The 13,295-nt window shown below is 36.6% G+C and overlaps 1 protein-coding gene across 1 annotated transcript; it reads right to left on the reverse strand.

Moving 5' to 3' along the window:
* Positions 1-10,900: 10,900 nt before the first annotated feature.
* On the reverse strand, positions 10,901-11,905 carry LOC112863726 (olfactory receptor 9K2). Its single transcript, XM_025926870.1, has one exon. It carries the CDS (start codon positions 11,840-11,842, stop codon positions 10,901-10,903), a length of 942 nt encoding a protein of 313 aa, XP_025782655.1. The 5' UTR covers positions 11,843-11,905.
* Between the last annotated feature and the right edge of the window lie 1,390 nt (positions 11,906-13,295).

The raw sequence follows: 13,295 nt of genomic DNA on the forward strand, positions 1-13,295 counted from the left end.
AATGAGTGACACACATTTCACAGTTTTCTGTGGCTTAAATTATTCTTGAAAATCCTCCCTTGACAAGAAAACCATAAAGAAAATGAAACAAAAACAAAGATAATTCATTTTTTGTTGTATATGCCTTAGAAAAAATTCATCAAATGATATTTATTGAATTTTGATGTGCATTTTGCCATATGAAAACCCGTAAGTGTAAATAATCTGTACTTAAGCTCACAATCAGATGAGGAGAAAAGAGCTGAACAGATAACTAAACCGCCACACAGAAACTCAGTGAAAAACACATTTATAGAATATACAAAAAAAAAAAATGCAGCCTTTAGAGGTGAATGTTCTTGATGGTCAGAGAAATCTTAAGTGCTTTGCAAAATAAATAAGTAGAATTGAGCAGGTTTCTGTGCAAAGAGAAATAAATAACTATATGGTGAACTCCATGAAGTTTAATAAGTCATTTTAACGCACAAGACAAAGAGTGAGGGATGAGACTTAAAAAGGAAATTCATGGCAATCATGCAGACCTATATGTCAAGCCTAGGAAGACAGCCTTTATTCTGTAGACAAGGGGTAAGCTCTGGGGATTTTTCAAAAAGACAGTATTGTATTCAACTTGGCATTTCACAAAAACCATACTGGTAGCTTTATGGAAAATAAATATTCAGAAGGAGAAGACAATAGTCATAGAAACTGTGCGGTCATCCATGTAAGAGGTTGCAATGGCTTTACAAAAAGCAGTCTTATTAGGGACTGTGAAGAAAGAGATGACCTTTAGAATGGCAGCTAAAGTAAGCTGAATATTGATTGCTGGTTGATAACATGAGAATGATGTAGAACTGAACAATGACTTCTAATGTTTGAGCATCTCTGCTGGAGAAATGCTACCTCATAAAATGAGGAAGGAAATGTAAGGGTAATATAGTTCATCATGAACCTAAGAGTTAAAAAATAAGCTCAGGTGTCAAACTTAGTTTTCAAATTCTGTTTTTGCCAATGTAGCTCTGAGAAAGTTATACATAGTATAACTTTGAGAAAGAGATACATAGTATCTCTGCTTTGTAATTTCCTCCTGTAAAATGGGGTACATATCTACATCTCAGAGTTACTTGAATGATTACATGACATAAATTTCATACTTATTTGTTAAATCTGTATATTTATTGGCTACCAGATTTGTTCTTTCTTTATGCCTTTACTATTATTTATGTTAAGTCTGAGAGAGGAAGAAAGACAGGGACATTCTCTGTCCCTCAGTAACTTCACTCTCTGCCGAGAAACATCCCATGTCTGCAAGAGTACCGGTGTTTTCATTTCCATAGACAGAGCTTGCATTACCCTACTTTGTTATTTCAGTCTTTATTTTTCTTTTTGCTGAGAACTAATAGAAAAGATTAAAAACAAACCAAAATAACAAGTCTCAAACGCAAAATAGTATCTTATCATCATATGCTATATCTGTTCATGTCTCTACCCATGTCTTTCTCTAAGCATCTTTCCTTATACTTTAACAAATGTCACCTCTTCCACCCGCATTTTTTTTTTAATACAGGTTACTGAAGAAAATAGGGGACTCACTAGGTAGAAAAACTTGATGAAGATTTAAGATGGCGTCTTGCCTTTTTCCTGACAGGAAGCAGAAAGATGTTTAGGATGAGAGAGGCACATTTTACTAACCCTCCCCTACGAGTAAAATGCAGAATCATTTTGCCAACATTCTGGGTCCTATATTGGAACGAGCCTGCAAAGAAAGAGGCTCCTCATTCTTTGAATCTTCATCCACTGAATATTAGCAATCCTTTATCAAACTGAGTAAAAAGGCCCTAACTATCGTGCTGTTAGGAGAACGATGTTCCTCCATATTCACCATGTGCTGCACCCCCACAACCACCATCAGACACATTCATATGTATACATAATCAAACATAATCATGGTCTCTGACTCTCTGTCTTTTTGTCTCTGTCTCTCTGTGTATCTCTGTCTCTTTCTCTCTTTCTCTCTCTCTCTCTCTCTCTCTCTTTCTCTCTCTCTCTCTCTCCAGGATACTTTTGTGAGAATGATCACTGGTTATTTCACTCCCCAGTGTGTTCAGCATCATCCAAATGACTCAGAAAAGAATCCTCAGGCAGAGGGAGAAGCTAACAGACCTCACCGTAAGATGACACATGCAGTAATTTTTCAATGCTGACTTTTTCTCTTCTTTTCCTGATGTCCAGTACTTTCTGGCATTGCTACAGGAATTATATTCAGGTATATTCTGTGCTCATTCTTGTTTGGAATTTGCCCTTCTCATTTTACTTTTAGATTCCAAGAAGGTGCACATGCTGTATAGAGTATTTCTGAAAGCAGGGATAAGCAGCAAAAATAACAATAGCTTTAACTAGCATGTTAATATAAATTAATAAAAATATATGCATCAATGCATACATACACATAAATTTACACATATGTAATTCTCTAAATATGATATATACATTATAAGGCTGGTCATCAAATAATCAAAGTTGTAGTGCGAGTCATGTAAAAAACCATTTTAATACTATATAGCTAATATTTTGATTTAGGAATTACTGGGTTTTTAAAAAACATCATTGTTGGTACCTAAATAATACCCTTACCTAAAATATAATGCACATAAGAAATTTCTTCAAACACATCTACTGACTTCCCATTAAATATATAATTATAGCTGACTGTAGCATCAATAACTGGTAAAGTTTTCTTAATTTAAATGATAGTGTTAATGGTGGTGAATCCTCCCTCCACTGCTGCTACACTAATAATAATTATATTTTTAATAGGTTTTATCCTACTTTCTGCATTGATTTTTTTATTACAATAAATATCTTCTATTGCCTTGAGTAGATGCCTGTTTTGCAGTGCAAAAAAAAGATCTGAGTCATTGTTCTAAAATGAAGTCTGTGGATCTAAAAAAAAAAAAAAAAAGCTCTGCTGATCTTTTTTCTCAAATATTTTACTGAAGAATAACTGTGTGAAATGAACTATGTTTGTTCAGAATGTACAATTCTGTGAATTTTAACAGTTTTATACATCAACAAAACCATCACCACGATAAGATACAGAAAATTTCCATTACCTCTAAGAGATTATCATACTCCCTATTAGTCCATGCCTCTGTCCAACTCCATTTCCACATCACCAGTGATCTGTTTTTGGTTTTTGTTTGTTTGTTTTTTTTGTGTGGCATATCTATATATATAGTCTGCATACAGTATGCACTCGTTTCTGGTAGGCTTCTTTAACTGAGTAAAATGAATTTGAAATTTAATTATTTTATCATCTGTTTAAGTAATTCATTTTTTTATTGCTCAGTCATATTCCGCTTTTCATTGTACACAGATGGCCAAATTTTCCTTATGCGCTCTTAAATTCATGGGCAATTGAGGGCTTTTCACCTTTTAGATACTATGAGTAAAGCCAATAGGAACATTTGCTTGTATTATTTGAATCAGGACCTACTCCCTCCCTCTTCTCTCCCAGCCCAGCATGATAGGAAGCACACAGGCAAGTGCAGAAAAGAACTTAGAGACTCTTCCCTTACATCCCAGGCAAGAGCTACCATATCACCTCGAAAGTGGCACGCTGAAAACAATCCTTTTTCCCTCCAGCTCCATGCTGCAGAAGCTCTATTCAAGGGAAGAGTGGCTACAATGTCTGGAGATGTCTTCCTCTATCTAAAGCCCATTCATAGGGTAGGAGATCTACCCCATGCATGATAGAGCAAGAATAATGGGTTCCCCAATTTTAGTTGCCTCAGTTCAAAGGATAGAGGTTCTATGTCAAGAAAAACAAGCTTGGAAAACTATGGGCTACTGAACTCACCCAGAAACCTGTTCTAAATCCAGGGTGTCACTCTGAGAGAGCTGGGCCACTGCTCCTGTCCCAGTTCCAGAACAGGTGAACACAGGTTTTACCTAGAAAGAAAGGCAGTCCATAACAGAGGGCCCCAAAGCTCTCCTCAAGTGAACTGAATTTATTTGGAAAAAAAGTGGGAAAATTCAAGCATAGGCATAAGTGACTCTCAAACATTATACACATTTGGTGATAAGCTGGTAGCTCCATGAGAACAAAAAGCTACATGCAGACCAAGTAGAAGTTTACCAGAGAAAACCAGGGAAGGAGACAGTGAAGAAGGCCCTCCTCATAGGATGGGGGCAAACCTCAAAGACTGGACTTAAAGGCTATCCTTGCAGAGGTGACAAAAACAATGGATCGGACAGTAGAGAAATATCTGCCCCACAATGCTGTCAAAACAATAGAACAAAAGGAGAATTAATGGAGCTTTCCTGCTAGCTAGGAAACCTACAGAGGTACACCCAATAAAATGTTCAGGGGAGGATACAGCAGAAACTAGCCTCAATAAAACCACTGTCATCCAAGAGTACTCACAAGCCTAAGGTTGTGCCTCTGACAAGTGACACAAATGATGTCTCAGAGCAAACAAAAGCCAATAAAACAGTCAATAAATAAATAAATAAATAGGCAAATAACAAGAAAAATACAGAAATTATTTCAAAAATGTATTCTGCAGTTTAAAAATACAACAACTGAAATGTTATATAGTGGGAATCATGCAGTATGTACCCTTTTGAGATTGGCTTCTTTCACATAGTAATATGTATTTATGATTCTTCCATGTCCTTCCAGAGCTTAAAAGCCCTTAATTAACATCCCTCACCAGGCTGGCATAATTTATTACAATTGATCAACCTGTATTAACATATTTTATCATCCAAAATTCATAGTCTACTTCAGGGTACATTCTTGGCATTGTATATTCTGTACATATATGTACATCTATGTATATATACATGGTATTATATATATAATGACCTGTATCTATAATTATGGTATCATGTAGAGTATTTTCACTGCCCTAAAAATGTTCTGTGCTCTATCTCTTCATCCCACAACTCCTGGCAACTGCCAATCTTTTTTTCTGTCACCATAAGTTTTGTCTTTTCCAGAATGTCGTAGAGTTGGAATCATATAATAGGGAGACTTTTCACACTGGCTTCTTTCACTTAGTACTATGCAATTAAACTTCCTCCTTCTCTTTTCACACTGGTAGCTCATTTCTTTTTAGTGTTGAATAATATTCTCTTCTCTGGATGTACCACAGTTTATCCATTCACTTACTGAAGGAAATCTTGGTGGCTTTCAAATTTGAGCAATTATGAATAAAACTGCTATAGGTTCTTGTGTGGACATGAATTTTCAACTCCACTGGGTAAACAGCAAGGGGCAATTTTCTGTATTGCAGATCAGTGAGAGTATATTTAGTTCTATAAGAAACTACCAAATTGTCTTCCAAAGTACTTGTACTATTATTTGCATTTCTACTGAAAATGTAGAGTTCCTTTTGCTCCACATGCTCACTACTATTTGATGTTGTCAGGTTTCTGGATTGGGGTGAATTTGATAGGATTACAGCACATCTTGTTTTTATTTGCATTCTCTATGACATATGATGTGGAACATCTTTTCATATGTTTATTTGAACATCTGTATTTGTTTGTGATCTGTCAGTTCAAGACATTGGACCAATCAGATTGTTTTTTTTACAGTTCGGTACTAAGAGTTCTTTGCATATTTTGGATATCCTTTATCAGATATGTCTTTTGAAAATATTTTCCCCCAGCCTGTCTCATTTCTTCTCATTTTTTGGCAATGTCTTTTGCAGAGCAGAAGTATTTAATTTTAATGGAGTCCCACTTATCAGTTATATTGTTCATGGACCATGACTCTGGTATCGTATCTAAAAAGGCATCACCATACCCAAGGTCGTCTACGTTTCTCTCATATTATCTTCTAGGAAAAGATACAGTTTTGTGTTTTACATTTAGGTCGACAGTTCATTTGAGTAATTTTTGTGAATACTGTTAGATTTATATCTAGGTTCACATTTTTGTATGTGGATGTCTAGGTATTCCAGTACTCTTTGTTAAATAGCTTGTTTTTTCCCCCTCCATTTATTATCTTTGTTCCTCTGTCAAAGATCAGTTGGTTCTATTGATGTCATTATATTTCTAGTCTCTCTATTCTATTCCATTGATCTTTTTATCCTTTCACCAGTACCACACTGTTTTGATTATTGTAGCTATATAGTCAGTCTTGAAGTTGTGTGGTGTCAGTCCCTGATTCTGTTCTTCTCCTTCAATATTGTGTTGGTTATTCTGGTCTTTTGCCGCTCCAATATACACTTTAGATTCAACTTCTAAGGTTTGTCAGTATCCATAAAACTATTTGCTGAAATTGTGATTGGGGTTTCAGTGAATGAGTTGGGGAAAACTGACATCTTGACAATATTGAGTCTTCCTTTCCACAAACATATAATGTCTCTCCATTTATTTAGGTCTTTAATTTCTTCCATTAGAGTTTTATAATTTTCCCTCTATAGATCTTGTACATATTTTGTGAGATTTATACATACATATTTTATTTCAAGGTAAGGATGAAAATATAAGTGATATTGTTTTTAATTTAAATTCCACTTGCTCATTGCTAGTGTATGGAAAGCAATTAACTTTTATATGTTAACCATATATCCCACAACCTTTGTATAATCTCTGTTTCAGGGTTTGTTTGTTTGTTTGTTTGTCAATTCTCTCAGATTTTCTACATAGAATCATGTGAAAGAAAAGTTGTTTTTTTTTCCTTTTCCCATTCTGTATACCTTTCTGGAATAGTTTTTTAGGGCTTCTAAAACAAAAATGCCATAGATTGGGTGGCTTAAATAACAAATTTATTTTCTCATAGTTATGGAGACTCAAAGTCCAAGAATAAGGTGCCAGCAGATTTGGTTTCCTCTGAGGTATCTCTCCTTGGCTTGCAGCTGTTTGCCTCTTGCTCTCTCTTCACATGGTCATCCCTCAGTACATGTGCACATCTAGTGTCTCTCTGTGTGTCCTAATCTCTTATAGACACCAGTCAGATTATATTTGAATCCACCGTAACAGCCATGTTTTAATGACCTATTTAAAAGCCCTGTGTCCAAATAGAGGCACATATTGGCCAAAATGAACAAATCAGGAGACTATAGATGCTGGCGAGGATGTGGAGAAACGGGAACCCTCTTGCACTGTTGGTGGGAATGCAAATTGGTGCAACCACTCTGGAAAGCAGTGTGGAGGTTCCTCAGAAAATTAAAAATAGACCTACCCTATGACCCAGCAATAGCACTGCTAGGAATTTACCCAAGGGATACAGGAGTACTGATGCATAGGGGCACTTGTACCCCAATGTTCATAGCAGCACTCTCAACAATAGCCAAATTATGGAAAGAGCCTAAATGTCCATCAACTGATGAATGGATACAGAAATTGTGGTTTATATACACAATGGAGTACTACATGGCGATGAGAAAGAACGAAATATGACCCTTTGTAGCAACGTGGATGGAACTGGAGAATGTGATGCTAAGTGAAATAAGCCATACAGAGAAAGACAGATACCATATGTTTTCACTCTTATGTGGATCCTGAGAAACTTAACAGAAACCCATGGAGGAGGGGAAGGAAAAAAAAAAAAAAAAAGAGGTTAGAGTGGGAGAGAGCCAAAGCATAAGAGACTCTTAAAAACTGAGAACAAACTGAGGGTTGGTGGGGGGTGGGAGGGAGGGGAGGGTGGGTGATGGGTATGGAGGAGGGCACCTTTTGGGATGAGCACTGGGTGTTGTATGGAAACCAATTTGACAATAAATTTCATATATTGAAAAAAAAAGAAAAAAAAGAAAAAACAAAACAAAAAAAAACAAATAGAGGCACATATTACAGTAATGGAGGTTAGGGTTACAAAATAAGAGTTTGGGAAGACATAATTCAGCCACTTTTATTTTCCTTTTTGTCTTTTGCATTACCTAAGACTTGCAAAAGGGTCCTGGAAGTTGTGATCGGGGGAGACATCCTTGCCTTATTCCTATCTTAGCAGGAAAGCTTCTAGTTTGTCAGCATTAAATATAATCTTAACCGTAGTTTTTTTTTTTTTAATGTTCTTTTTCAAGTTTAGGAAATTCCCCTCTATTCCTAGTTTGCTGATAACTCCTTTACTTTTTACCATCACCAAACACATCATACAAGTTCAAAACTGTGAGACACACTTCCTTTGGTGTACTCTCCTCATACTAATCAGCTAATCAGTTCTGTGTATTTTTTTAAGTGTATTTATTTTGAGAGGGGAAGATGGGGAGAGAGAGAATCCCAAGCAGACTCTGTGCCATCAGCACAGAGCCCAACGCAACAACACGGGGCTTGATCTCACAAACCAAGGGATTGTGACCTGAGCTGAGACCAAGAGTCAGTTGCTTCATGGGGCGCTTGGGTGGCTCAGTCGGTTAAGTGTCGGACTTCGGCTCAGGTCATGATCTCACTGTCCGTGAGTTCGAGCCCCACATCAGACTCTGTGCTGACAGTGCAGAGCCTGGAGCCTGTTTCGGATTCTGTGTCTCCCTCTCTCTCTCTCTGACCCTCCCCCACTCATGCTGTCTCTCTCTGTCTCAAAAATAAATAAACATTAAAAAAAATTAAAAAAAAAAAAGGAGTCAATTGCTTCATCACCTGAGCCACGCATGTGCCCCAGTATTGTGTATTTTATGTGCAGCTTTTCAAATCAGCCTTTTTAGATTTACACTGGCATACTTCAAGCTTTCATCAATAATATGAATTGATTCAGCAGTTTCCCTGACTCCAGTCTTATTCTTTTTAAATATATCTTCCACGTAGTGCTGCAGATTTTCACTTATTACCAACCACAATCTTACTACTTGTATGTATTATTGGCATACACATCTCTGGATTATAATTCCCTGTGTAAGCTGTGACTCTCACACTAAATTGTAAGCTCCCTAAAGAATGATTTTATTTAACATCCAGAGGGCCAACACACACAAGAAAAGATGCTCAACATGAGGGCAATACAAATCAAAACCACAATGAGATACCACCTCACACCTGTCAGGATGGCTAAAATTAGTAACTCAGGAAGCAACAGATGTTGACGAGGATGTAGAGAAAGGGGAACACTTTTGCACTGTTAGAAGGAATGCAGACCGGTGCAGTCACTCTGGAAACAGTTTGGAGATTCCTCAAAAACTTAATTATAGAGCTCGTCTGTGACCCAACAATTGCACTGCTAAGTATTTATTCAAAGGATACAAAAACGCTGATTTCAAGGGACACATGCACCCCCAAAATTTATAGCAGCACTACCAACAATAGCTAAATTATGGAAAGAGCCCAAATATCCATCAAATGACAAATGGATAAAGAAGAAGTGGTGTATATATACAATGGAATATTCCTTGGTGATCAAAAAAATGAAATTTTGCCATTTGCAACAGCCTGGATGGAACTAGAGTGTATTATGCTAAGTGAAATGAGTCAGAGAAAGATGAATATCATATAATTTCACTCACATGTATAATTTAAGAAACAAAACAGATGAACACAAGGGAAGGGAAGGAAAAATAAGATAAAAAAAGAGAGGGAGGCAAACCATACGCGACTCTTAAATACAGAAAACAAACTGAGGGTTGCTGGAGGGGAGGTGGGTGGGGGGATGGGCTAAATGGTTCATGGGCATTAAAGAGAACACTTGTTGGGATGAGCACTGCATGTTATATGTAAGTGATGAATGACTGGATTCTACTCCTGAAATCATTAATACACTATATGTTAACTAACATAGATTAAAATTAAATTAAATTAAATTAACCATTAAAAAAATAAAAATAAAAACATCTTTAAAATTTTAAAATAAATAAATAAAAGCAAAAACAAAAAATAAAAGCAAAGTATAAAAGACTGTATCTGGTATGCTACTTTCCAGGTAAGAAGAACTTTTTAAAAGCCATTTATTTACGTGTGTACTTATTTATTTAACTATGCCAACATTTATCCAGGAAGGATAAATCAGAAACTTACTGAAATGGTTTCTCATAAGGAGCTGGTGGCAACCATGGAGAAAAAAGAGACGGCAGTGAGATTTCTCTGAATATATTTGTATACAGTTTTGACTTTTAACTATGTGAACACTTTACATTTTCAAAAATAAAATTAAATACATCTATGCATCCCCCCAAAAGAATGACCTTATTTATACCTGAGCTTACCCCAAGATGAGAACATATCAAATAAGTAATCAAGAAAATTAAATAAATAAATAAATATTCTAAAGCATCAAAGAGTGATTTTGGATCATACAGTATTTGATGACTACCTTCCTGCTATAATTTTTAAAAAGTATTTCATAGAATAATTAACACAAAAAAATTATGAAGATCCAAATTGAGGAAGTGACTACTGAGAAATATTTGCAGTTCTCTTTGTCCCACTTGTTTCTTCATATTAGTTGGGATCCAGCACCTAGAGGGCCTCAGAGCCTCTAACGCATCAATAAACAATATTTCAAGTTAATATGTATTATGAAGATTACTTATTTTTTGTTTCTCCTTATTATACTTCTTCTCAATACATGACATATAAAATGCTGGTGAAAGTATTTTATAATACTTTTTTCACTTGTCAAACTGAATGTTTGATAACTGTTTAACAAGTACTGTTCATACACTATAATAAAATATCAAAATCACATTTAACAGCAAGCTATAAAAATATAAAAGTCAATTCAGGAAATAAAATGTTATTTTAGATCAGTGGGAAGGTTCAACTTGAAAAATGCTGCCCTAATGTCCAGGACATTTCCGATATCGAGGACATTTTGGATTAACAATGTCCCTGAGCAAAAAAATGTAATATGTGGAACACACATCATCTTGAAAAAGCTGTGTTAATATTTTTATGATGTTCAGGAGATTAATTTTCATTAATGGTCACAAGAAAGATGAAAGAAATAGCCACAATACCTTCGATGGATGAGAAATAATAATCAAGGAATAGCATTTTTCATCTCTAAAAGTTTTTTTAGAGCCTCTTTGACATCTTTGTTTCTCAGAGAGTAAATCAAAGGATTCAACATGGGAGTGACTAAGGTATAGCATAAGGAGGTCACTTTACTCAGCTCAGGAAATCTGTCCGGAGTGAGATATGTAAAAAACACAGCACCGTACAGCACACTCACGACTCCTAGGTGAGAGCTACAAGTGGAGAACGCTTTCTTACGTCCCTCAGAGGAGCGTATCTTTAGTACTGTGGATACAATATACATATAGGACACAATAATGACAATTATTGTAGGCAAGGTAATGATGCTGGATAAGGAAAAAGAAATCATTCTATAGATGAAGAGGTCAGAACAAGATAGTCTCTGAAGTGGGCGAATATCACAGAAAAAGTGGTCAATGGCCCGAGAACCACAAAATGGCAAAGTAAATGTCGTGCTTGTCTGAAGAACTGAGCTGATGCAGCCGCATAAATAGGAACCAGCCACCAACTGAGTGCAGAGACGTGCTGACATCTGGACAGAGTAGAGGAGTGGGTTGCAGATGGCAATGAAGCGGTCATAGGCCATGGCTGCCAGGAGAAATCCCTCTGCCACCATGAAGAGGGCAAAAAGACAGAACTGGGTCACACAGCCTGCAAAAGAGATGGACTTGCTCTCAGACCAGAAGTTGATCATGGCCTTGGGTGCAATAACAGACGAATAGAAGAGATCAATGAAGGACAGGTTGCCTAGGAAGAAATACATCGGTGTGTTCAGCCGGGGATCAGTCATAATAATGGTCATCATCCCAACATTCCCTAGGAGGATCATGGCATACACAAGCAGAAAGATCAGGAAGAGGAGAATGTGGAGCTCGGAGCGGACCCTGAAGCCTACAAGGATGAAGTCAGTTACTTCCGAGTGATTGTCTGTTCCCCTGTCACCCATGGCAGAAACCTGCTGAGAGGCACAAGGCAAAACAAATGAACTGTGGATTTGATCCAAGCTCCAAATAATCTCTTACAATATTAGGATTTGTTAAGTTATTCTATAATCATTGTTCATTAACTTTATAAATTATTCTGACTTAAGTTTAAGCCAATTACCACCGATGATGAATCAAAAGGTTAGTTTTGGGGCTGTATTTCTGTAGCATTGGAACTATATTGAGACAGGGAAACCTAAGGGACCCCAAGAGAGAAAAAGCTGCTTTTTTTTCCTACTTCTATTCTTTCTAGGACCTGCAGCCCCACCCCACTTTCTACATGCTTTGTAATGCAAATAGCCTATACCCATCAAGTAAGGGACATGGAGGTAATGATTCTCTAGAAAAAATAACATCTAAGAAAAGATCAGGTGAAAAGGACCTTATAAATCTATCATATGCATATTCCAGGACACCAAGCTAGATATCTCCAAGCCAAGAGCCCCTGGTTCCAAGGAATAACACCTGGGCCCTCATCTTTCTTCAAACCAGTTCCTGGTTGCCTGAGAGGACACGTACATCAGACCACCATCTTCAGTAAAAACCTCAGACCCAGAAAAAAGACAAAACTCATGCTCTTTTCCTTTTTAAGTCTCCTGGACACACTCTTTCCATCTCCCTCTCTCTCTCTCTGTCTCTCTCTGTCTCTCTGTCTCTCTGTGTCTCTGTCTCTCTCTCTCTCTCTCTCTCTCTCTATATATATATATATATATATGTATATTCTGTAAACTCTGCTTTCATATCCTGTTGGCTCATGTTTGATTTCCACCCTGTGTGAAGCCAAAAACCCTCTTAGCTGGTCCTATGAGACTCCTCTCAACTCCAGGTCCTCTGAACACCTGCCAGCATCAGTATTAAAAAAGAGCAATTATAAATAGATCATACTTAGGATCTATGGAGGCATAAGATACTTAAGCCATGAAAAGAGAGCCTGATGTGGCCATGAATATTTTTTGAAAAATAATATATTTTCCTTATTTTCCTGTAATCTTGCCTAGGGGCAGGGACACTGTTCGTTTGAATTTTCCAAATTTATTCCTATCAGATTTGTTCTCATGTTAATAAGTTTTCATCTGAAGAACTGAAAATGGAGAATTTTTCCCAGAGTAGCCAATAAAAGAGTGCTCAGTTTATGACTTAATCGTCAGAGTTTGCATGTTTTAAGATGTGCTCTTACCTTATATTGTTTGGTAATTTGTTAGATTCTGAAAATGAAGAAGCAGAATCCCGATGTTGTCCTCTTGTTATTTTAATTCTAAAAAAGGTAAACATAAAGTTAATTAATGACTTTGTTCTAAGTGTTGTATAATCACTGTGTCAAGATAAAACGAATCCCTTTCCCCCAAATTTTCCAAATGCATGTTTATTATCTCAGTTTTAGCCCTTCCCATAGAGAACTTGGAATAATTTCCCTAA

Source organism: Puma concolor, chromosome B4 (assembly GCF_028749965.1).
Source record: "Puma concolor isolate L17-30 chromosome B4, mPumCon1.1.hap2, whole genome shotgun sequence".
Classification (NCBI taxonomy): domain Eukaryota; kingdom Metazoa; phylum Chordata; class Mammalia; order Carnivora; family Felidae; genus Puma; species Puma concolor.